We start from the raw sequence: 25,699 nt of genomic DNA on the forward strand, positions 1-25,699 counted from the left end.
AAATATGATTTTTGTAAAGCACAAGGATGTGTGTATAAGTCTGTATATATCTGTAAATATGTATAACTATCGGCGTGTTAGTGGGGTTCTAAAACCAAATGCAAATTGTAAGCTAGTATTTATGATATGATGGGGAATACACAGGAAGAAAAAGTGAAAAGGGACATGATTAATTAAGCTAACGCTTCTTCTTACTTCTTTTTGAATGTTATTATTATTATGCTTATCATCATTAGCATCTTTATTATTATTTAAGCACAAAGACAGCAGCAGTGATGACATCATCAGTACGTGCCACATTAACGATGTCAGCTGAGTTAACATTCATTAGTATAAAGTCTCTCTGCTGTTTGGTTGCCACTCATATACACTGTATGTAATGATATAATAATTTTTCACCTTATTTTTCTAAACTTTCCATTGTTTATTGTTTGAAAACAATAAAAATATGTTGTGATGTTCCAGCTGACTCAGCATGAACACCAGAGGAGGAAGGACGTGCTCAGAATCCTGGATTTTCCCCAACGTTTAATGAAAAGCTGAATTTAGTCAAAAGGTTTGATCAGACATAACAAAACAGGCACATTACATTTAAAATGAACGACAAAAATCAGACTTCACGGCTGTAACAGACGTGCAGAGTCAGTGAGTGGAAGAAGAACATTCATTATTTCATTTAGACTAAATCGCTCTCAGGTTAAAAACAGACACGTAAAAGACATCAAAATAAAAAAAACATTTTTTCTGGTTACAATTATTTAAGGATTAAAGATTCCAGCTATTAACATATTCAGTGCAGTTGGTTAATATAAAGAGTCATTTGATCGAGTTTGTGTGTCTGCACTGAAGGCGAACAGTTTACGGCTCCACAGTTTTACTCACGTTAACACAAAACAACAAGATCAGGTCATTCTTAAAAAGCTCCTTTAAGGTGCTTTACAAATGTACCACTTGCCATAAACACAAGAGAACAATATTTAGATTTTCTCATTAAAAACATGACTTTGATTGAAGCCTTGGTGCATGCTGGTGGATTAACCAGGGCAGCTGTGGCACACGTCTGTCCAAAAGTCCTCCACAGTGATGTGAGACTGATGAAAGAACACCTTTAATTTAAGTTTCCTCAAGTTTAGTTGCTGCTAAAGTGGTTCTACAGTTTGGAGGGGGAACTTTATTTTAAGTGACTGTACAAAAACCAAACAGAGAATTAGACGTGTGTTTGTTACTTTTTATGGCTGATCACAGCTCGTACAGGAGTTGTTTTGGTCCAGTTTTGTTGTTCTTCCTTAAACATAAAGTCTTTTATAATGACAAATAAAAATGTAAATCTGTAAAGTCAAAGGAACGATCAGGTTAGTTGAATTTTACTCTGAAAGAGTGAAAGAGCTTCCTCGAGTGTTTTTATACCCACAGCTCTTAAACCAACACCAGCAGGACGTGACTATTTGCTGGTTGTCCTGTTTCTGGTATCCGTGTGAGCTCAAATATTCATCATCCACCTTCAGGCTGAGCAGAAAGCTGTAGACGCGATGAGTCGGCAGCTTCAGGCGATGTTCTCTGTGACGCTCTTCCCATCAAATATAAAAGCATCTCCCGAAGGTCGTCTGTCTTTTTCCTGTCCGTTTCCATCTCTTTATTTATTCAGTCTCTTCCCTTTCCCCCGCTCCCTCGTCTCTCCTCTTCCTCCATCGCATTTCTGGCTCTCTCTCAGTCAACCTTGGTGCTTTTGTGTCTCCAGGGATAAATCAGCTCCCCGACAAACAGCTTCTTGACCAGAGCGGCCCATGAGTCTCTGGGGTAGCAGCTGTATGTCGGGGTGCGGTACAGCTGCACCACAGTGCTGCACTTCAGAGGGTTTATCTGAGGAAGAAAGCATCAAAATAATGGCTTACTGTCAGGAGGAGCACACACTGATGACACATTATTAGCACGCTGAGGTAGGAAGTAAGGTACAAACAAAACAAATGCACCTGCAGTTCTTATAAAGTCCACTAGAGGCGCCAGCAGTGAGTCGGTCCCCGTGGGCTCCCACGTTAAACTTTACAGCAGATATAAACACGTTAACCGTCTCATTAAGTGTCAGTTTTATTTACTTAAGTGTTGTAGTCTGTAAGTTTTTGGTTCTTTTGTTTTTTATTGAGCTTCATCTGATATTTCCCCTCCTGAGTTCCTGGATCACAGCGGCGTGCCAAGTCTGAGTTTTCCTGTTCCTCAACCACCAGATGTGACCTCAGCATCTGTTCCTGCACCAAACCTGTCAGACGTCTCCTCAGGACCAGCCGTCAGGCTCTGCTGCTGCTCGCCCTCCAGCGAGGTCCGGCCTCCACCCTTTTCTGTTTCTCTCTGCAGCTCCATCATGTTAGTTTTCTCCAGCGTTGGCTGGCTTATGTTTATTTCCTGTTTTCCATTTTTCTTTCAGTGTCTTGTGTTAATTTTACTTCCTTTTTTTTTTTTTTTTGATCGTCCGCCTCGCCCAGATTGTTCTCACCTGTCATGTGTGTTTATAGCCCCGTCTTCCTCTTCCTGTTTTTAGAGGAAGTCAGTAGTTTACCTGAAGTTGTACTAGATTGTGTCCTGCTGGAGCCTTTGGGTGAATTTTTAATGTGACCAATAATAAAGTTGCTGTGCAGTCAAGAAAAATAATTTGGCCTCAAATGTAACAAACTAAGTATTTAGCATTTAAAACAAGCAAACAGCTGGATGATCATGGAAATTTCATCCAGCTGTGATGATTTGAACACAAAGAGGCTTCCTTGTAGCAGCCAATGAGGTGCCTCCATGTTTAAATCTGCGTGGTAAGACAACGAAGACCTGTGTGACCTCTTACCTCCATCAGCAGGTGAAGGGCGGTGCCCGGCTCCTCACACAGCACCTGGAACTTTACACCTTCTGAAAACGTGCACAAAGCCTCACGATGAAAACCTGCACACCTCCCCCACGCAGTTATTTAAAGGCTTTATAAAGACGGTTCAGTAAAGCGTACCTGCCAGTCTGTAGGGTCTGAAGAGGCGGAGGCCCATGGCAAACAGCGGGAAGGAGTTGATGAAGTCCACGCTGAGGTGGAGGACGCCCTGGAACAGCACCACCACGAGCCGGAGCTGCACGACACAACGAGACCCGGGAGTCAAAAAGAAACAAACAAAATAATGGATTGGATTTATATAGCGCTTTTCGAGACACCCAAAGCGCTTTACAATGCCACTATTCATTCACTGTCACATTCACACACTGGTGGAGGTAGCTACGGTTATAGCCACAGCTGCCCTGTGGCAGACTGACAGAGGCGAGGCTGCCATATCGCGCCATCGGCCCCTCTGACCATCACCAGTAGGCGGCAGGTGAAGTGAAGGCGTACCAGAGTGAAGACCAGGTAGTAGAGGGCGGTGGTGGGCAGCAGGAACAGCAGGATGGTGAAGAGCAGCGTCCCGATGAAGAGCTGGAAGAAGCACAAACACAACAACACTCAGAGAAAATTCTCTGCATCTCTAAGAACTGATGAAGATTATGTTGAGTCTGAGGCTCTCGATGCCTCCTCTTCCTCATGATAATTCATTTTTTAAATAAATGTAAAAATCTTGGTATTAAAGCTCTTGAGTTAGTTTGGGTTTGAAGCTCCTGTGATGAGGTTTCAGATCAGTCTCAGCATCCAATCGCTGACAAACGTCCCTCTAAGAGGGGGCGTGTCTCCTCTTCACAGTAGGAAATTAATGCGCAACCAAATAAATCAAATTACGTTTGTTTATTCAGAACATTTTACACCAGAGTCGAGCACAGAACAAGCAAAATCAGGAATAAGTGCAAGAAACCCAGATGTGATGCTCCCATTTAAAGACTGCTCAGTAGAAATCTATGAATGCCTTTAAAGAGCCAATCAGCAGCTGAGCCTGGAACCATGAGCCAATCATGCTGCAGAGCTCATTCACAGCTCCTAAAGCTGAGTGGAGGACGATGCATTCACCGTTCTCGACGCGGTAACAAACATCTTTCTTTGATTTCTTTGCCTCCCTGATCCTGGTTCTGCTGGAGGTTCTTCCTGTTAAAAGGGAGTTTTTCCTCCCCACCCTCGCCAAGAGCCTCTCACAGGGGATCGTCTGATTGACGGCGTCTTCTCACCAATATTTAAGGTTCTTTATCTTATAAAGTGTTGTTGTGAAATGGAGCTGTATGAATCAAACTGACATCAGTGGTGCTCAGATATACATATAGTGAGGAAAACAGCTTCCGAATCCTCATTTTGGGATAAATGTACCATTTTTTTAGCAGTTTTTAAATAAGATTGACTCTTTGTCTCTACAAATGTAGATGTTGAATTCATGGATCTCTACCTGTTTATTCTCACAGGTGTTTGTGGGTTACCTGGTCCACGTCATAGGAGCAGGAGTCCACTCTCTGCCGCAGGACGTTCCACTTCTTCCCTCTGAAGAGCCTCCAGAGCGACGAGAGCCCATAGATCTTCAGACAGTACAGCCTGACAGAGACACAAACAGGTGATGAGTGACTGCTTAAAAGGAACAGGTAGATATCTGACACAAAGACAGGTTTCATAGAAGAGCTCTGCAGAGGCCTGTTCAGCTGGTAAACCACCAGCTTTATGCGCAGCAGCACTGACAAATCATTTCAAGTGTAGTCACAGAAAAAGCACCACGGCTGTAATAGGAGCAGTCATTAATGACACACTCAGTCTGTTTGACAAAGACTAAGAGAGACAGAGAAGCTTTCCGTTTGAAGCACAGCGAAGCTTCTTCGACTTTCATCCTCTGCAGAGCCGAGCTGTGTTCACGGCAGGAGATATTTTTAGACCCGGGCGCGCAGATTTAATAATAATAAAAAAAACTCAGACAAAAAGCTCTCAAAGCGAAGAGCCGGCGGAGCATAAATATGTGAGGAGGAAAATGGGTAATATTTCACTGTGCACCACGGGGCGAGGCACTGCTATCTTTAGAGCAAATACATAATTTAGTCAATCCTTCACGACAGCACTCAGACTCCCGTCACACCACACGGCAGACTAACAGACCTCATTTCTCCTGTTAAAGCCAAAGCAGGTGAGTGTACCTGAGAGCTGACAGAACAGAACCAAGATTTAAGAAAATGAAGATTTAAATGTCATCGAGCTCATCTTTTAATCCTCAAACGGGATTCAGCAGCGATGACGTGCTGTTTCTGCAGCTGAACACGTCTTCAGGTTAAAGATTAAGAAGAAATACTCATTAGTCCTGTGATGCTCTGCAGTTACTGGCTGACCTACTGAAGGCAGCAACATTTCCTGCTGCAGAAGTTTCAGTTTCACACGCTTGTGCACAAAATATTGTAAAGAGTGTCATCTCCAAACCAGATGTTTGCTTAGTTTGAGTTTGACAGCAGCAGCCTGAGAGGACGTATGACAGAGTCATCGGTTCATCTGCAGTGTGGTGTTACAGGGATGCAAGCATGCTGTCACTTTTAAATGGTAAGAAGCGCTAAATAAAGGCTGCCAGGGTGGTTCCAGAATTTAACTTGACCCTAAAATCTTCCAGAACCAAAAAACTCATCATGAAAGTAAGAATGCCCCAAATCTGATCCATGCATGATGCTGCATGGAAGGGGCCCTCAGCACCCAGACATGAAGAAGGCCCAGCAGAGGCTCGACTTCTTCAGGGTTCTCAAACAAAAACAGCCCGTCCTCCCACTGCTGCTCCATCAGCACCACCGAAACCATCACCAGGTTCCCACCACCCTTCCTGGAGGACATTTGGAGCCACCGCTGCCTGATAAGAAGCACCAACAGAACCACGAACTCGCCCCTGATAATACTAATACTAATATATTTATATATTCATGTGCTTGTATATTTTCTGAGGATATTTTAATGCATTTGTATTCCTTATTCTCGCTTCCTTTCATTGTACTTTGTTCAAAGACAATAAATTCATCTGAAAACCAATTAATTGATTATATTAGAATATTTTGCAACAAAGTGTTGTGCAAAAATCTTAAGGCACCCTCATTTCTTTATATTTGTTAGTGAAATGTGGAACAGTTGCAGGGATTAACTGAAACGTGTGCAAACACAAAGAAATACATTAGAAAATTAAACAGAATAAGTTAATATTTATTATTATGACCACCTTTAATCTTCATCACAGCCTGAAGTCTGAGGAAACTCTCTGTCATTAGTTTAAGTATCCTCAGTTCTCCAGCCTTCGTGGAGGACGTTCAAAGCTCTTTGGATGTTTCTGCCTCTTGTTCTGTTCTCTGTCAGGACGATCTCACGCTGCTTCAGTAAGTCTGAGGTCCGGCTCTGAGGAGGCTGATCCACGACTGGTGGTGTCCCACAGGTGTGTTGGCATCACTGTCAGTTCATAATCGTCAACACCGCTGGTTAAACTGCAGCCCACATGTCCATCACTGATGCCCCGTCACAGGTTTTCAGTCCAGTTCTTGTGTAATTTCCATACCTCAGCCTTTCCTCACAGTTTTCCTTGGCAATGGCTTCTTGACGGCCGCCCTTCCACTGAGACCATTACTGATGGCACGTTCATACTGAAGGGTCACGTTTCACCTTCATCTCTCTCTCATGGTTTGGACCCTCCTCTGAATCTTCACCATCTTCTCACAGTCAACAATGACTCTGTTCAGCAGCACAGTGCGAGTGTGAACATCTAAAGCAAACAGGCCTGCAGAGCAGAGCGTGCACCAGCTTAGGCGAGGCTCTTCCAAATGTCCAACCCTGTTATGTAACCGTGACGTCAAACAAAACATCCTGCAAGTCAGATTTGGTTCTTTTGTGAGCGGCTGCAGAAATGAATTATGATGCTCTCATCTTCATCTTTCAGTTTTCACTATTGTCCAAAAGGTATTTTATAGTAAATTTACCGGCTGTGTAAAAGTTTTTATGTGTAAGATTTTAAATAGTTTCTTTTTGAATGAACTGCTTTTAGCAAACGTCCCAAATATGATCTTCAAACCCACCAATTTGGCCTCCATCACCTCAGTCCGGTCGATTATTTCATTATTAATAAATTCTCATTTCTAGACCATTCTCGGGCCATTTTCTACCAAGAAGTTTTTTCTAGATGCACAGAGGAAGGAAAAGATTTGAAAGCACTGCCCCCTGCAGGTTATCAGAAGTACCTCCTCTCACAAAGCTTTACCGCGTGCTTATTCAATAAGGTGGTGAGATGAAAACTAAAAGAAGTCCTAAACAGTCCACTCATCCAGGTCCAGAGGCAGACTCGTCCTCAAACCCAGCAGAGAAGACTAATCTCTGCGGAGAGTCCTGGGTCTGTCCCAGGGCTTCCTCCCATTAACACCTCAAATGGCTCCTGTTGAGGTGGAGGAGCATCAGTTTCACTTCCTCACCATCCTCGCTCTCTAAACCTGACACCCACAATCTCATTCTCTCCTCACAGCTTGAAGAAATCAGCAGCTTCACCTTCACACAGACACTGTGCACATCTGTCGGCCTCATGCTCCAGGCCTTGTTGCCTTCACCGATCAGAATGAGCTTTGCTTCATAGCGGAGTAAAAGCTGGCCGTTTCTAAGACATACCTGGCTCCGTAGACGTAGAAGCAGTAGATGTGGAAGGTGAGCAGGGCCACCATGTCTGACAGCAGCGAGAGGGCAAAGGTCAGGCCAAGGCAGGCCGACAGACCTCCGTACCACAGGATCCCCTCGATGAATGGAGACATCAGGTGGATGTAGCCTGGATGGAGAGACCAAGCAGCACAGTGAGAGTCAGCACAAGCTTTTGTGTCACTTTAGCGTGAAAAAGATTTAAACAAATTAAAGGAAATCTCAACACTGCAGAAAACCTCCTGATACTCACTGATCCAGAGGTGTATGTGGTACAGGAAGAAGCGGCCCAGAACCTGGTCCAAGGCCCGGTTCATCTTCAGCCCGGCTGGAGCTCCCATCAGCCACTGCAGCAGCTCCTCCAGCTCTTTAGCCACATGCTGAGGAGGAAGCGCAGGAGTTTAATGACAGAAGAACAGAAGCTGAAATTACACCAAATCCAGCCGGTTATTAGCGACTTAATGAGGCCTGTCGGCGCTGCGCAGGGCGCTGAAGTCTCTACATTTATAACATGAAGAGTTTTTGTGCCTTCAGGCTGTTTCCACAACATGATCCAAACACATGTCTGAGCATCATTAGTTCACTTATCAAGAGACTGTTTTTGTTTTCAAACCTGGAGTTTCTATAAAGCAACAAGCTGAAATTATTAAAGCTAAACTTTTTCACGTTTTTCCGATCCGGCGCGCAGCATCCTCTAAACTGCTTTTTGTCTCCTGGATGAAGCAGCAGTAATGTCTGATTATGCTCCTTCGATCCGTCTCTTGCTGGCAAAAGATGCTCATGAAGTGCAGGCAGCACAGGTCATTGGGCTGTGCCCCTCAGCAGGCTTCTGGAAGTTGGCCAATCAAAATAAAGTTGGTGTTTTAAAGAGACACGAACTAAAACAGCTTGTGTGAGACAGGAGGGCTGCATGAAGGCCAGCATGAGGTACACATGGATCCTTTTTTTAAACAATGAATCATGCAGAGCTGCTTTTTCCAACAGTGAACTGCAAAAACAAAACCAAGCTCATATGTCATGATGGCGATTCTACATCAAAGACACGACCATGAACCTGTAAAACAAAGACCAGTCTGCGAATCGAGGACATTCATTCAGCTCCAGCATTACTCAGCTGGTCCCTCACACTTGCACACAGCAAAAATCTCCACAGAGCAATAACTTACATCAGCTGCAGGCATCAGCATGTTAGCCAGCGTGGCGATGTGGTCGTCTCTGTAGAGCCACGACATGAGCAGGACGCCGAGCCCCACGTCCACCAGGAACGACACCAGGATGTTGCCTTTCCTGCCGACAGACATCAAAGCGGAGACGCGGCGTTACAGTCGGCTCGGTTTCAGCAACAGTTTCAGTACAAACCAGGTGAAGCTCCATTTCTTCACCAGACGCCCACCTCATGAACTGCTTATGCTCGATGGCTGGTTTGGGCGAGCTCAGCGTCCTCATGTGTTCGGTCCTGTAGCTGATCTGGACACATGTGGACAGTTTACTGGACAGGAAGCGCAGCGGGTAAAGACTGAAGATCCTGCATGAAACAGAAGAGGCAGCTTAGAGCTTTACAGCCGCGGTCGGGACTTTCTTACAATAAATGCTGGACTAATAAATAAGAGCAAAACAAAGAAGGAAGCAGGAAAAGTACGTCGCTTCTTCAATTCAAAAAATAGTTTTTATCCAGCTTTGCATTACTCAAAGTCTGTGGAGGTGAACAGAGAGCCGAGTTTGAAAGCAAAGCTGTCGATTCACCGGCTGAGCTACGTTCTGACCATGAGACCAACAGAGTGAGTCTGAGGATACAAGCAGCAGAAATGAGCGTAATGATGCTGCACCTCCACATTAAAAGGAGCCAGCTGGGGTTGTGCAGCATCTGACTCGATGCCTCCTGGCTGCCTCAAAGCTGAGGCATTTCGGGCATATCAGAGTGGGTGAGGTCCTGCAGCAGAGCCAGAAGCTGCTCGATAGCTGCTCCTTCTCTGCTAGCTTGGAAGGATCTTAAAGCTCCTCACAGAAGTGTTGGAGGAGGTGGAGAGGGAGGCCTGTGCATCGATCTACTATACAGCTTTTCTATCAGTCTTTATTAACAGATTAAACACACCCAAACGCTGAGATGTAATAAAGTGTAACTACCTCGAACTTAATCCGTGCTTTGATTTTTTTAGAGGATTTTAGTCTTTTGCACAAACAGGACTTGAGCAGATTGCTTGAAATGAGTGTTTTTTATTTCATTTTTTAAAATGAATAAACTCACTGAAATTAAAACACGCAAAGTGAAAAACACTGAACAAGAATCTTCTCGTGCACAAACTGAAACGGTGAAAGAAGGCACGGCAGGATTATAGTTTGTGGTTTATTCATCATGAATTAACAGGATGTTTTGTGCAGTTTCCAGCCGGGGGAGGACAACCAGCGATAAAACAATCAGCACATTGATCAGTATATAAAATTATCTCTCAGCTGTAGCTCTCTTCCTCTTACCGGATGCTGCAGAGCCACGTCCACAAGGCGAGCAGCCAGCTGATGAGCACACACAGCGGCACTGAGGCCTGTTTAAGCAGCTCCACGATGATGCTGGCCTCCCGGCCTTCAGACTGCCAGTGCGTCGACTTCAGCGGCCCGTCATCGTAGCGATCCAGGAAGAACAGAGGCTGGCTGCGCGCTACCGTCTGGAACACCTGCAACAGGAAGAGGAGGAGCATGTGAGAGATCACCAGCTGCCCACATCAGGGATTGGACGCATGTTGGTGGAGGAGCTGATTTGAGAGCTTTGCACCAGCACGGAGACATCACAGTTTTTTTCTCCTCTCTACCTGTTTCAGCTCAGACGGCGGCTCGGTGTCGAGGTCAGGATCTCCACTCTCAGTGGGGTGGAGCTGCGACAGCATCACCTTCCTCTGCTCATAGTGGACAAAGATCACCTTCTCCTCCTCCTCCTCCTCATCATTTTGCTTTTTTGCTTCCTGCTGAGTTTCTTGCCCATCTGAAAGTTATTCAAATCAGAGCACAGAAACTTTCAAATTAAATGAAGGACATTTTATTGGACATTTAAAAACAGAAAAGAAAAATAATCTTAAAAACAGAAACAAACTGTCAGATAAAAAAATGAAAAACAGCTGTGAAAAAGGAGAACTATCATTCCAGGGTCAGCAGGCTTAAAAGAGTGGGAGGAGCTAAAGCAGCTCAGTTCAGACAGGATGAACTGCTAGGCTGCGCCAATGCCTGCACCTGTTTAAGATAAATGAGGATTATTTTGAGCTGAGAATCATGCAAAGCTACTCTAGCACAGTCCAGAATTTTAAAAAAAAAGTATGGAAAAGAAAAGCCAAGGAGGAAGCAGATTCCAGTCTGAGGATCTTACTTTGGTTCCGGTTGACGACCTCACAGATGAAGCCCATCTTTCCCATTTGGCGACTGACCTGGAGCCAGCGCTGCTGGGGGAAAATGGTGCTGAGGTCCCTGAGGAAGCTCTCCATGCTCTCCTGACCCTCTTTAGGCAAACTCCAGGAGCCGAGTACCGTCAGCTCCACCCCGCTCTGGGCCTGCATCTTAGAGACGAACACAGAGGACGGCTGAGGGACTGACGTCTGGCTCACGTTGCTGAATGGATTCATCTGATCATCTGCAACCTGACTAAAAGTTTTCCTCTGCATTGTGTTTAATTCAAAAGTCAAAGGTGACACCTATTGGACAACTTGTGCCCTACAAAGACTCAGCTCCCTCTTTATAATCACCAACCTGCTGGATGTACTGTTTGACCTGCCCGGGGATGAAGGGGTAGTGAATGACCGCCAGCACCACGGCTGAGTCATGACCAGAGATCCAGCGGCCCACCAGCAGCCCGCTCTCCGCCCGGTTACAGCACTGTGGGAAGAAAATCTTCAGCACCATGACTGCACTGTGGCTCAGAGTCCAGCAGCTCTGATGATCTGAGAGAAATAAAACAAGCAGAGGTAAACTTTAACTTCAGTTACCGCCCTGACGGAGAAATCCTTCATCACAGATACGCGTGCTGATTAGCGCGTGCAGGTCCCTCATTGGTGTCCACACCTTGGTTGGAGACACTCGTCTAACCCTGGAAAACTCACTGCCAGCAGCAGATATTACAAAAGTCCAACTTGGAAATCAAAGAATTCTGAAATAAAATTTATGTGAACATTTTACAACAGCGAAGATGGCGGTAAAAGTAAAGCGTTGAGGAAAAGCCTTTAAAAAAGTTTCAGCCAGTGTCTTAAAAAGGTTTTAAAGCCTCTTCTCTCTAACCTCTATTCTACTGGTGCTTTCCTGACATGAAGCCCAGCATGGCATCAAGGCTCAGTTTCCCAGACATGGAATAAGCCTGGACCTGTTTTCAGTGGGACACATTCACGGAATACTTCTCCTCATTTAGGAACAGGTCTAATCTATGTGTACAACACACTGTATGTGTGTATATATACACAAGAGTAACAGTAACCAAGTACGAACTACCCGCCGAGGGGACAAAGAAGTCCTTATTAATGAAAAATATCCCCGCGTTTCCATTTAAGTGCTACGACAGGAAAACCACTCAATCTTCCATTTTTTGAATGGAGTTCGGCAACAGAATGGAACAGGGTTAGAGACGGCTGTCCTCATTTTTTGCCCTTCAATCAGAAACCCGATTGGAGCACAACAGGAAGCCTGGGGCAGGGATGACATTGATTTCCGAGACCACGAAGCCGGTCAGCTGCAGTTTTATCTGCAGTGTTATTACAGAGTAACCGCGGGAACATAAAGAAATTACCCATCACGTCAAAGAGAAGAGTGACACCCCAACCTGCTGGTTTATCATGTCCCCCACCTGACAACCACCTCAAAGTTCTTCGCATTTTTCATTATTTTTCGTTAAAAGCGTTTTAAAATCAATGAACTGAAGCTCGAACAAACAACGGAAAGGTCAAAGTGTCTAACATCACTGCGGAGACGAGACACGAGTGTTAAAAATGCAACTTTTACCTTGTTTAACACGACAACAAGAGTTCACCTTCCCTCTGCAGCTACGTGCAAACCGTCGGCGCCATCTTCGTTGTTGATAGTCCGTGCGATAAAACGCTCCGGAGAGAAACACGCGTTAATGACTGTGCTGTGTTCCTCTTACTGCGATTAGATTTCAGTTTTTGAAAGAATTAAAAGTCTCACATATTTTTTTTTTACCAAAGTTTTTTTTTATTTGAAAGGGAACTCTTTCAATAGAGAATATTAATAATGTTATTTTGAAAAGTCACTATATTAGTTTACATTCCTTGTTGTTTTATGCTAATAGTTTGATCAGGATTTTCTGAATTGTAATGTCTGAATGAAGGTATTGATCCTTAAGGGGAAACGTTTCAACCCAAAACATCCCAGAACAATAAAATAAGCAGTTAAAGTCAACATGTAGTTCTCCTTACTCATAATTCCAGTTTACACTGAATTTATTACGTTTTACCACGTTCACAGGCTTCAGCATTGGCCACAAGACGCTCCTCTGATTTTGAAAACAGTAATTCGTGTCGGCGTTATAAAGGACTGTGTTTCTGCTAATCCTTTTTAATTAATTTATACGGTTATTTCCTCTATGAAAAACTTTCTATATTCACTGTCTTCATGCGGTCCTTTTAAAATAATAAGAAGATATTATAATACTATAACAACATTTATAATTTACCTGGACCGAAAACTTTAAAACTTTATTATCCACAAATAATCAAAATCGTTAGTTTCTCTTAGGTTCTTCTTTTCTGTTAAGAAAACCAAGTGAAATGATCAAACTGATGTTTTAAAATAATCAGCTCATACTCACCAGTAAATGCTCAGTGTGCTGGAGCTGCTGCTGTGAATGCACAGTTGGTCCAACTGAAGAGATTTTATCTCCGGCTGCAGTGACACAGCAAGAAAAGAGCGCGAGGAGAAAGAAATATCAGAAACCTTCTGGACGAAGCGACGTTAGTGAGCGGGCAGAATTCAAGGCCACAGCAGCAGATCTGACTGAAGCTTCACAGATATCAGCAGATATCACAGGTTCCAAAATGAACATGAGTGTGGCTCAGCCCTTTGATTTATACCACAGTAACCTTTTATTCATGTCACCGAGCTGCTGAAGCTGGCATAAAGGGGAGGTTTCAACACGCTGCTGGATTCAGGTATAAAATTCAATAAGAACTGCAGCTGGACTTGAACCTTGAGCCTCAGTGTTTAAATCCACTGACAGACAGAACCAGCCGATCTCTCCAGCAGCTCTGATGGATCAGAAATTTACTCTGAGGTTACAAAACATGCACACGAACGAAACGGACAAAACCTCCTTAAAACAAAAGTATACACGATTTTAATTCAGAAAACTTACCCAGAAGATCTTTAAAGCATAAGACTACCTGCTGGAGAAGTGGGTCATCTGGAGGTTTGATCTCATGATGCAGAGGAGAGCCACAGGAGTGGCAACTTTTAATTTTGACCTTAAAAGTAGAAAAAGATATTTGCTGGACTTGAATCCTGAACCTTTTAGATAAAATATGATGAGACCATAATCAGAGCTCTCCAGCAGCTGATGTCTGAAGACCCTCCAAAATAAAATGAAAAGAAAAACACACAGAGAGCAACAGAAACTGTATAAAAAGGTTAAGGAAAGCCCCAGAACACACTCTGGTTCAAAATGAAGTTAAGTTCTAATTAATACAAAACCTTACATTTAAATAATAAATGTCCACTAATAAAATATATAACAATAAAAAGAAGACTGTATGTATGTATGTATTAAACACATGCACTAGCTCTCTGTAGCTTTAAAAAAGGCAGCCGATGCTCAAACCTACAGATAAACTTCACTACCCAGAGGCTCTGGCGAGAGAGGGTCGCGCAGGATTATGGGTAAATAGGAAGTAAACAAATACACGTGTAAGATGGCGCTTTCAGAGCGGTCCTCGGTTCAGGGGTCAGTTAAAGAGGTTTTAAGGGAGTTCCAGGTGTCGTTTTTCGCTCTGACTCGGCTCCCTTCGTTTCCCTGGACTGTGAGTACGAGTCTGGCCGAACTTCATTCAGAAATCTCCGCATTTTAGCACCAAAGCAGCCTCTGCCTGTGAAACATGAGTAAAGCAATGCTTGTAATCAGTCAAGGGACCTCCCTGAATAATTTTGGTCTCAGTTCATAAAGATAATCTTTATTCTTTCTTTTAATTTGGTTTTATGTTTTCAAATTGGCCACGGGCTCTCTGAGCCTGCTTCTGCCGGAGATTTCTTCCTCTTAAAGGACATGTTTTCCTTTCCACTGTCGCCCAGTGCTTGCTCGTAGGGGTCGTCTGATTGTTGGGGTTATGGTGGGTCTACCTTACAATATAAGCGCCTTGAGGCGAGTGTTGTGATTTGGCGCAATGTGAATGACTTTAGCCTTCAGCCTCCCTGGGAAAGTCTATGCCAGGGTGCTGGAAAGGAGAGTTCGTCCGTTAGTCGAACCTCGGATACAGGAGGAACAATGCGGTTTCCGTCCTGGTCGCGGAACACTGGACCAGCTCTTTATCCTCTCCAGGATACTTGAGGGTGCATGGGAGTTTGCCCAACCAGTCTACATGTGTTTTGTGGACTTGGAGAAGGCATTCGACCGTGTCCCTCGGGGTGTCCTGTGGGAGGTGTTGCGGGAGTATGGGGTGTCTGGCCCATTGCTACGGGCCATTCGATCCCTATACAACCGTTGCAAGAGCTTGGTTCGCATTGCCGGCAATAAGTCGGACTCGTTCCCGGTGGGTGATGGGCTCCGCCAGGGCTGCCCTTTGTCACCGGTTCTGTTCATAATTTTTATGGACAGGATTTCTAGGCGCAGCCAAGTGGCGGAGGGCTTTCGCTTTGGTGGCCTCAGAATCTCATCTCTGATTTTTGCAGATGATGTGGTTCTGTTGGCTTTATCGGGTGAGGGCCTCCAGCTCGCACTGGAACGGTTCGCAGCCGAGTGTGAAGCAGCGGGAATGAGGATCAGCACCTCCAAATCTGAGGCCATGGTTCTCAGCCGGAAAAGGGTGGAGTGCCCACTCCGGGTCGGGGATGAGTTCCTGCCCCAAGTGGAGGAGTTCAAGTATCTCGGGGTCTTGTTCGCGAGTGATGGGAGAAGGGAGCCGGAGATCGACAGACGGATTGGGGCTGCAGCTGCAGTAATGCGGACGCTGCACCGGTCCGTCGTGGTGAAGAGGGAGCTGAGTGTAAAAGCGAAGCTCTCAATTTACCGGTCGATCTACGTCCCTACCCTCACCTATGGCCACGAGCTGTGGGTAGTGACCGAAAGAACGAGATCGCGGATACAAGCGGCAGAAATGAGCTTCCTCCGAAGGGTGGCTGGCCTCTCCCTTACAGATAGGGTGAGAAGTTCGGCCATCCGGGAGGGGCTCAGAGTAGAGCAGCTGCTGCTCCACATCGAAAGGAGCCAGCTGAGGTGGTTCGGGCATCTGACAAGGATGCCCCCTGGGCGCCTCCTGGGTGAGGTGTTCCAGGCATGTCCCACCGGGAGGAGGCCCCGGGGCAGACCCAGGACACGCTGGAGAGATTATATCTCTCGGCTGGCCTGGGAATGCCTTGGTGTTCCCCCGGATAAGCTGGAGGAGGTGGCTGGGGAGAGGGAGGTCTGGGCCTCTTTGCTTAGGCTGCTGCCCCCGCGACCCGGCCCCGGACAAAGCGGATGAGGATGGATGAATGAATGACTTGAATTGAACTTAAAACGTGACTTACACAGAGGTTGAACTTTTTATCTGCTTACAGTTTGTAGAAAAAGACCTTCAGAGCAGCGGGTCATCAGAGCTCATTTCTCAGGTGCTGAAACAGGTGAGTGTTCCTCCATCGTGCTGCAATCATAAAACAGCTTCGTCAGTGTAATGAACAGTCACATGTTTTTACAGACGTGCCTTCATCCCCTGTGCCGGAAGTTTCCACCTTCAGTCAGATACAGGAGGCTGTTTCTCTCCCAGCTCATCAGACGGGTAAGGAGAGGTTAACTCTCAGATTATTAGTTGAGCTTTTTTTTTCTCTGGGCAGAAAGATGTTGAAGTACTCGATCACAGAGTCAAACCCGGCTGTGTGCTTCCTGGTTTCTTCCTCCACAGCTGGAAGCTTCAGGCTGTGAACCCCTGGATGAGCTGTACGATGCTCTGGCTGAGGTGGTGGGCGCTGAGGAGACCATGGAGTGCTACAAGAGCTACCTGCTGGTACCGCACACAAAAAACCCCCAGTGTCACTGTTACCTTTATATCAAATTATTTGTTTTGTGCCATAAAAATATCACGATCTGATTTTCGGTCTGAATCGCCCGGCCCTACTTTTGCCAGCTGTTGCTTGCAGGAGTCTTAATTTGAAGTGCAGCGATGTTTGTGTCCTGCAGCCTGCTGGTGGCGCCGTGAGCTTGATGGAGAACATTGCTCTGATCTCAGAGGGGACCACCGGGCTGGTGACGTGGGAGGCGGCTCTTTACCTGGCAGAGTGGGCTCTGGAGAATCAGCAGGTCTTTACAGGCAGGTAAGCGGAAGGATCTGCAGGTCGTCGCCCTCCAGGTGGAGCTTCTGCAGCTTTTAAATTTGCTCCTCCTCCTTCAGGACGGTGCTGGAGCTGGGCAGCGGTGCGGGGTTGACGGGTATCGCCGTCTGTCGGTCGTGCAGCCCAAAGCGATTCATCTTCAGCGACTGTCACTCCACAGTGCTGCAGAAACTCAGAGACAACGTCCGGCTGAATGGGCTGAGCGAGCAGACGACCCCAGCGGTCAGCGTGGAGAAGCTGGACTGGACGGCAATCTCAGAGGAAGAGCTGAGGGAGATCGGAGCTGATGTCATCATCGCCGCAGGTCAGATTTTTGGAGATGGCGTGGACACACATTCACACACCTCAGTCTGTTCTGGATTTTGTGGAGCTGTTGACAATCTGCTTTCTCAGATTTGGAGTTAAAGCAGATTCCTGTTGTTTGTCGTGGTGCAGACGTGGTGTACGACCCCGACATCGCAGGAAGTCTGGCGAAGCTGCTGTCCATCGTCCTGAGGTGTTCGTCTGCCGAGGGTCTCCCTCAGGTCTTCATCTGCTCCACGATAAGGAACCTGGAGACGTACGGCGGCTTTAAACAGCAGCTTGGTAAGACAGCGCTGAGGAGGAGGAGGCTGTGGTGAAGATGGTTCAGATTAATTCAGACTTAAACCTGATCAGAGTCTGGTTTACTTAAACCTGACGTTCTGCTGTGGCTCTTTGGCTCATGCTAACCTCACGTGATCGACCTCATGCTAGAGTCTGAGTTTCATCAGCCTCGCCCACAAAAACACGTTTTCTGCCTGAAATGAACAGTAAACATATAACACAAGGGGAAAAATACTGTGGTTTGCTGTAGTAAGTAGTTCTTTAACCAGCTGTGCACAGTGTCCACAATTCATGAAATTCATGAAGCAAAAAGGACCTGGAGACAGCTCACAGGAAACACTCAGACGTTCCAGTGTCGACAAAACGAGACTGCAAATCTGGCCAGATTTGATCCTGGATACTTCCTGGTTGCAGTGGGAATAAATAAGTTGTTTTTGAGGTGTGCTTGGGGAATTATGAAGATGATTTTATAGAGATCAGGATTTTCGCAGTGCAGGACGTTGGTTTGAACGAAGTCATTGTTTGTTTGTTTTGGCAGAAGCTGAAGGAGTCGGCCATGAAGTGATCCCAGCACCCGTCAACCACGTGTTTCCTTATAACAGACAGTCGGCTATAGAGCTCATCAAACTGCGCAGATGACACGAGGGGAGCATGATAAAGATTTTATTTACAAATGTACATCCTCATCGTCATGACAACTTCCTTTATACATTCAAGTGAAGAAAGAAAAACGCCAGGAATAAAAAAAGAAGACCTCAGAAGACTTCGTCTTTTCACCCACTGATCCATTTAAATTTTAAATGTACATTTCTCAGAAAACACCCCAAACAAACAGTTTTGTCCTTTATGCTCTCACTCTGCTGTAACTGGTGCTCATCTCATCCAGGCATTCACTGGATACTGGACTCAAAGGCTGGGCCTACTTTATTCCATGAAGTGCTCACCAGGCACAAAAGGAAAAAAAAGGCTTGTTTCCATGGTGATGTCTACTGCACGTGCCCAGTAGGGCTTACAAAGCGAGACTTTCATGAATAAAAAAAAATGGTTATAAAACTGCAGCGCTGTCTAGCTCTCTAAATAGAGCCAAGGTTATCTCGGAGCAGTGATTAGAGGCAGGACGTTCTGGTCCCAGTTGTCATCCCAGCGCTGCCCCCTGCTGGAGTGGAGGTTCCTCCTGAAGGTTCCCAGTTTGCCGTCTGAACTGGGAAAGTCTGACAGGAGAGTCTGGAATCATAAACGTTCAACATTATTTGAAAGAAGTCAAAAGAGCGTGTCGATCACCTTGTTTGTTTTTTTGAGAATAGAAGAAAGAAGGTGGAGTGCTAAGGTATCAGCTAACGCTAGCTAGCTAGCTACCATGCTATATAAATAATTAGCTATTAACTTATTTATCTGTAATATCCAATTAAAATCCTAGAATTTCACCCCCAAAACTGTGGCTCCAGCTTCTTGGACAGTCTGTTAGTACAGTCACCTCACAGCAGCCATGTTTTTGGTCACATGATGTTATTAAAAAAAGCTCCAACAGCACAAACACGGTCCAGAGGTCCAGTTCAGTTAGCCGAGGTGAAGCCTAACGGACATCTAGCTGCTACAGCCGCCTGTGTCACCCTCTCATCACAGATGTGGCCACTTCACTCCCACTCAGGCTTCAGAACCCACAAAACCATCTTTTATATACAGTCTATGCTTAAATCGTGTTGTACGGTATTTTCAGAGAAGAATAAATGTTGGTAGATATTAGAGTCCATATCAGGGTCTGCCCGAATCTTTCTCCTGATCATGTGACTGGTTTACAGGCATCTCTCACCTTCAGCTGCTCGGCGAGCTCTGCAGAGTCTTTGAAGATCAGCCCGTTCTCCTCGTGCTTCACCAGCTCATCCAAGCTAGGAATAAAAATAAAGCCGAGTCAGGTTTAATTCACGTTCATGAGCTTACTGGAAGCACATTCTCATCTCCAGTTTAAATAGGTGGACATCAACACAGAGAGGGAAGTATTTACAGAGGTCACTGATGAGCATTTTACTTTGCAACCAGCGGAGTCGCCCCCTCCTGGCCACTAGAAAGAATGCAGGTTAAGAGGTCGGCTCACCAGTTGAAGTGGACGGCGCAGACGGGGAGGCAGCAGCCGAACATGTCCACCACCTTCATGGGCAGATCCAGACCGCTGGACGACTTGTGGAGACAAACACCCAGGTCTGCTGAGCCTGGACGACAGAGAAGGAAACTCCTCCAACGACCTGCAGGAACCTTTGTGCGCAAACACGAGTGAGACTAAACTGGTCGAACAGACCAAAATTAATACTAAAATACCTAAAAGCAGAGGATAATCTTCTGCCTCCAGCCAGGGGGTGCAGATCTCCACGTGCTCCAGGTGCAGGGAGTCGATGAGCTTCATGTAGTGTTCCTTCTGAGGACCCTTACCTGCACAAACGCACAAAAACACACAGAGTGGAAACATGTTCTGAATAAAGGAAAATCTTCTAATCTGTAAGCAGCGAGCTGGACTACCTGTGATCACGCAGAGTAAAGGTGGTAAGGAAGCTCCTCCCCTAATGAAACCTTCGTACTCTGGTGGGAACAAACAGGCGACAGGTGAGGAAACACGTTTCATGGATTATTTAAACTTTCGTTTCTGGAACAGCAGGTCGCACCTTCGAGGGCCGTCAGCAGGATGGAGAAATCTTCGTCCTCTGCAGAGAAAAAATGTCCTGAATCAGTGATTCAGTGTTTCCAGAGATGAAACACAAGGTGCAAAATAAAGTGAAACTGGCTGAATTTGGAAAATTTTACATTCTGTTTACAATAGAAGCTGCAGCCAGAAACCTTCAGTGAGCGTCCTCGCGCATCCCGACATTCCCGCATCGTGTTTACGTCGATGATGAGGAACACCGGGAGTTTAATTCCCCTTTTCCACGAAAAAACTTTATTTATTTCCGCACTGAGATCACGATCTCTTTACCGAGATTCACAGCAGGACTTAAAGCGAAACCGTTGCTCCCAAAATCCTTTCCTGTAAATCCTGAACGGGCCGAGGACGCCGCTGAAGCGGAGGTCACGACCTCCAAGCAGTAACTTCTGTTTTGTTTCTGTTTCTTCCTGATCATTGAAATGTGATTAAAAACCCTGCAGTGAAGCTGCCTGTGTGTGAGCCGCTGAAGGAAAGTAAAAGCTTGTGAAATTAAAAACAAGACTTTTTGAACTCCTGAGATGAACGACTTCAGCAGAAATGTTCGAACAGCAAACGCAAAACAAAAAATCGGTTTGCAATCAGAAAACACCAAAAGCTCGCCGTGGTTTTCGTTCTTAAACGGGGGGAAGCGTCTCTTCCTCAGACCTGTCCAGCTGGTGCTGCTGAGCAGCAGCGCTGGTCGCTCCGCCCTCAGGGTCACGGTGCCGTCAGCGGGGTCACGAACTGAGAAGATGGTCCTCTCCGCCTCAGACCTGAGAGAGTAGGTGAGCACACAGAGCTGATGTGTTTTTTTCTATAACAATAAACTGAACAACCGAGGAAAAGCCGACAGTAAAACTCTGCAGCTCTACGATTGCACACATTACACAAACTTCCTGTTTTGTGGGCGATCAACAGTGTTTCACAGGAACTGCCCCCCGACGGCGTCATCACTCACCCCGCGTGTCTGAACTGAGGATAGACGGCGGCGAGCCTCACGAAGAGCTCGTGCTGCAGCTTCAGCGGAGTCTCTCTGAAGATGGAGGCCGGCCGGTCGTACAGAGTCGTCGCCCTGCAAACGTCAAACAGTAAAATGTCGCGCTGCGATCCAGAGTGAGAACAGAGTCACTGCGGTTAGTTTACTGGTTTTTATTAACTGCATTAAAAACTCGGCCCTGCAGTGAAACACAAACGTGAACATCAGGAGCCTCACAGAGGACGGATCACGGGACCGTCCACAGCAGAGCCGAGACTTCGAGCAGGTACGAGTTATGTGAACACATCGTCCGCAGACCTGGAGCAGCGTCTCCTTTTAACTCCGCTCCTTCAGTGTCTCCTCAGGTGTCATACACATCACGGCCTCCAGAGGCCGCTAGTGAGACATCTGACCTTTGTTTCAGTCTTTCTTTCCTTCATCAACTTCACTGTAAAGTGACACGTCTGCATGTTTTTATTGGTGTGTTGTGAGAATCTTAAATTTCAAACATCTCTCAGATTTTCTGCCACGAGCATTTGTCAGTGAATGAAAAACAGCCATGCAGATAATAGAAAGAGAAAGTCATACTTGATGCCCCAGTTTTTCTGCAAGTCGTCCTTCATGGCGTTGGTGACGCACAAGTTGTGAGACGCCAGAGGGCCAAAGAAGCGCTCGTACCTGAAAGACGAGAACGAAAGCGCCCGTCAGAGACGACAGAGACAGAAACACCTCGGATCAGGATTTAACATTAAGTATTTTTATCACAGTCCTGAGGATCAGGACACCGCAGAGCGCCACCTTCAGCCTCTCAGCGGTACTCACCACTTTGCCAGTCGGACTATGGGATGCGCCGGGCCGTGGCTCAGCGCCATGATGGTGTAGCCGTAGTTGTGCCAGTCGATGATGAATCTGCTGCCACGCAGCAAACACACGAACCAGGTCACTGCGATGCTGGGCAGCCCAGGAGGATTCTGGGAAACAAAGGCAGTCGTTGATGTTAACAGAGTGAAGTATTTATAGCAGAGTTCTTTATCGTTCCTCTAGAGTTCATTTAACTCTCAAAATAAATGTTTTTGAGTCAAAATGAGGATTTTTGTCTTAATTTAAACAAATAAAAAAGAAGAATGGATGAACCAGTGTGATGTTTACGTCTGTACGTGAGTTATTGTTCCCCCTGTGAGAGTCACAGGTAACACACCTGCATCAGAACATGCGCCTGCAGCTCCATCGTCAGCAGGACACGGAGCAGCTGCAGGGACTGAACCGTCACCTTCGTCACATACGAGACCACTTTCGGTCCGACTGCGAAACAGGAAACGGGTTCATTAAAAAACAAACAGTAAAGAATCACATCCTGTTTGTTGTTTAAGCGCAGATGTAAATGTACCTCGGACACCTTTCAGCTCTGCGATGGGCACTATGGTGATTTTCTCCTCGCTCAGCACGTCTTGATGAGGTTTGGTTTCTGAAAAACAATCACAGCACAAATTCTTCACTTTCACAGCCGACACGGGAATTTTTCAGGCACGATGAAACGACTTCCTGATTGTTTTTAGTCCAAAGCTCACATTTCGTTTTTTGTTTCTCAGAACAACCGACTGTTTGTCTGAAACTCTTTTGGTTTTCAGTGCTGTAGAAACAAAAGGTATTTCTTTTCTATCAGGTCATGTTTATAACGCACAGCTGAAATGAACCCGGCTCAGTTAACCGGGATGTGCTGCACCGAGTTTACGTTTTAGTAATTTTAATAGAGTACGTGATATTACTTCTTTCAAACACCACCCTTACAAAGAGGATCGGCTCCATCTCGGATCACTTACAGCGACCTGCTTTGAGGTGTTTTCTGTCTGTGGTCATTTTGCATCCTTTTTTTTCTGCATATACTTTACAGTCACGTCTTTTTCTTTATCTAAAGTTTGATTTATCTCAACCTGCTGAAAGCAGCAGTTTTATACTTGGATCAAATATTCTTTTCTTTAGATTTTTGATTTGGAACTTTTACGAGTAACGACATGTAAACGCTGCTTCTTTAAAATACCACTCCTTATAAATCCTACAGGCAGAGCGCTGCAGTATTGATGGAGGTGTAGAAGTTGCAGCACATGTTTCAGGAACAAATAAACTCGCACAGTGAACCACCTCACTATACAGCTCCAACAGGATGTAGACGCTTCAGTGTTTGTTTCCCCCAAACCTCCAAACATTAGGAGGTATGGACCTCCTCTGTCACTCCAGCCCTCCTTCACTACATCCAGAAATATCCTCAGAGGTCGTCCTCTTCTCCTCCTGTGTATATCCAGTATATGTACGCTCCCTCCTCTGCACACCTCAGCCTCTCTGACTCTGAGATGTCCCTCTGATGGACTCATTTCTAATCCTTGTCTCCACCCACGCCGCCCTGCCTGCACGTTCTTCTTCACCTCCTCTTGTGCATTGTATGGATGATTGACCCCAGGTATTTAAACTCATCCACCTGCACTGGCTTCTCTCCTCACATGTCCACCTGTCAACATGTCTCTCTCACTCACGTCTATTCTGTCTGGATTGTACCAATTTTCATTCTTCTTCTCTCCAGATCATACCTCCACCTGCTCACTACTCACACTACAAATCACAGTGTCGCCACAGGGACTCCTGCCTACCCCCATCTGTCTGCTGACCAGAGTGGGCTCAGGGTCGATCCCTGATGTAGTCTCACCTCCACCTTAAACCCACCTCCCCACTGTCTCTCTGTCCTCATACTGGTACGAGGATACGCTGGTATCGGTACCTACCTGAACATGTCGGTACGAGAAGTGAAAGAAGCTGACTGTTTGATCTCAGCGGCAGGTGGGAAACAGGTGAATCAATGTGTCACAGGAAGCTTCAGTCTCACCTGAAAACCCCACGAAGGTCACATGGTACCCGTGTTTACTCAGGGATAAAGCGTGATACTGCATCCGAGGACTGCGCCCGATGTCCCCCAGCACCAGCACACAGACCCGCCGGGAGGTCCCGTCGTCCCGCCGCCGTAGGCTGCGGCCCCACAGCGGCAGCAGCGCGGCAGCGACCGCCAGAGACACCGCGGGCCACCTCACAGCCGAGTGTGGCGCCAAAAGTCCCGCTAAAAGCGCCAAAACCGTCAGGGAAACTGCCAGCAGAGCCGTGCAGGAGCAGCGCGGCGCCATGTTTGTTTGAGATTTGTGATGACGCGGCTCATCACAAATGGGCGGGGCTTGATGTTTAAAGGAAGCGCGCATCGTATCGTGACGCGTTCATGTGCAAACCAGGAACTTTCAGTCTCAGCCGTCAAAGCGTGTGTTAACTTCTATTGTTATCAAAAGATTATATTAAAAAACCCACAAAGAAAAAATTAAAAAGTAGGGCTTTGGTAGCACATTTACATTTTGTTTTTTAAAAAAGAAAAATCTCAGAAACATCTTTTCACAAACATTTTGGAACAAAGAATAAAAAGTTTGACTCAGCAGATTTTTGTGAATATATTTACACAATTAAACATTTGTTCTGAAGTTTTGTGCTTTTCAAATGTGAAAATCTACTTTGTATTAACCAATCTCTCTTTAGGATATTTTCGGTTCTATTCTTCATTTAGAAACAGGAGGATATAATATATACACATCAGAATCAAAATAGGATTCAGGATTATACTTTACTGTCATTACACATGTATAAATACAGTGTAACGAAATACAGTTTGCATCTAATCAGAAGTGCAAGAGCAGTAAGTGCAATACTTTCTTAATCCCTGAGGAAATTATATTATACACATATACACGTATAAGAATGCGTGACATTGATATGTAATATATGTTTTCTAGTGCCTTCCAGAAAATATATTCATAAAATGTATGCATTAATATACTATAAACAAAATTGTTTAAAAAATCTAAATAATAACATATACATATTCATCAATTTGTAAATGAGCCTGAAAATTGTACTCGTGCTGTCCACACTGTATTTTTCTGATGAAATAGTCTGACTTATTATCCTGGAAATGCCCTGCACACATAAACAAAAACAAACAAACAAACAGAAACAAAAGAACCAAAAAATTAAACATTACTGAAATAAGAAAACTGCCTTCAGATTTCTAATTTTTCTTTGTACGTTGTATTTACAAAATCATTTACATTGTAAGCAAATTATTGAGAAATTTACTTATTGTTACTTCCGCTTGTAAATAATTTTAAAACCAGACTGATCTTCTATACTAACCTTTTGTGGTCAAATATTCTGGCTCCCTGCGCCGCCCCACTGGAAAATCCCGCATACATAAACCTCACCTCACTGTGGGAAACTGCAAGGAAATATGATATTAATTCTGTGTACATTTTCCACTTTTTGAACAGCTTTTGTCTTCCATGCGTTGCAGCTTTCAGGCCACTAACTGACTTTTTTAAAATGTAATTTT

At 45.4% G+C, this 25,699-nt stretch overlaps 3 protein-coding genes across 7 annotated transcripts; 1 reads left to right on the forward strand and 2 right to left on the reverse strand.

The window, feature by feature from the left end:
• Positions 1–510: 510 nt before the first annotated feature.
• On the reverse strand, positions 511–13,433 carry pigq (phosphatidylinositol glycan anchor biosynthesis, class Q). 2 transcript variants are annotated; one of them, XM_080300081.1, is made up of 14 exons: positions 13,350–13,433; positions 11,285–11,475; positions 10,908–11,094; positions 10,360–10,529; positions 10,028–10,224; positions 8,949–9,080; positions 8,722–8,842; positions 7,809–7,935; positions 7,532–7,685; positions 4,357–4,468; positions 3,356–3,436; positions 2,984–3,098; positions 2,828–2,889; positions 511–1,860 (listed from the first exon to the last, which is right to left on the reverse strand). In XM_080300081.1, exons 2-14 carry the CDS (start codon positions 11,435–11,437, stop codon positions 1,708–1,710), a joined length of 1,764 nt encoding a protein of 587 aa, XP_080156207.1. In that variant the 5' UTR covers positions 11,438–11,475; positions 13,350–13,433; the 3' UTR covers positions 511–1,707. The 2 variants fall into 2 exon arrangements, with proteins under 2 accessions (XP_080156207.1, XP_026019753.2); XM_026163968.2 differs by lacking the exon at positions 13,350–13,433 and adding an exon at positions 12,524–12,653.
• Positions 13,434–14,375: 942 nt separating this feature from the next.
• Positions 14,376–18,696, forward strand: eef2kmt (eukaryotic elongation factor 2 lysine methyltransferase). Of its 4 annotated transcripts, none has more exons than XM_026163970.2 (8): positions 14,376–14,553; positions 16,286–16,348; positions 16,423–16,503; positions 16,627–16,728; positions 16,902–17,035; positions 17,113–17,357; positions 17,447–17,638; positions 18,177–18,696. In XM_026163970.2, exons 1-8 carry the CDS (start codon positions 14,446–14,448, stop codon positions 18,275–18,277), a joined length of 1,026 nt encoding a protein of 341 aa, XP_026019755.1. In that variant the 5' UTR covers positions 14,376–14,445; the 3' UTR covers positions 18,278–18,696. The 4 variants fall into 4 exon arrangements, with proteins under 4 accessions (XP_026019755.1, XP_080156209.1, XP_080156208.1 ...); XM_080300083.1 differs by having other exon boundaries at positions 17,489–17,638; XM_080300082.1 differs by having other exon boundaries at positions 16,450–16,503.
• Positions 18,286–25,061, reverse strand: alg1 (ALG1 chitobiosyldiphosphodolichol beta-mannosyltransferase). Its single transcript, XM_026163969.2, has 13 exons — positions 24,161–25,061; positions 22,673–22,750; positions 22,484–22,587; positions 22,108–22,256; positions 21,874–21,963; positions 21,268–21,381; positions 20,976–21,082; positions 20,293–20,331; positions 20,150–20,209; positions 19,952–20,062; positions 19,731–19,845; positions 19,449–19,524; positions 18,286–18,862 (listed from the first exon to the last, which is right to left on the reverse strand). Exons 1-13 carry the CDS (start codon positions 24,522–24,524, stop codon positions 18,728–18,730), a joined length of 1,542 nt encoding a protein of 513 aa, XP_026019754.2. The 5' UTR covers positions 24,525–25,061; the 3' UTR covers positions 18,286–18,727.
• Between the last annotated feature and the right edge of the window lie 638 nt (positions 25,062–25,699).

The sequence above is a fragment of the Astatotilapia calliptera genome, chromosome 4, assembly GCF_964374335.1.
Source record: "Astatotilapia calliptera chromosome 4, fAstCal68.1, whole genome shotgun sequence".
Classification (NCBI taxonomy): Eukaryota; Metazoa; Chordata; class Actinopteri; order Cichliformes; family Cichlidae; genus Astatotilapia; species Astatotilapia calliptera.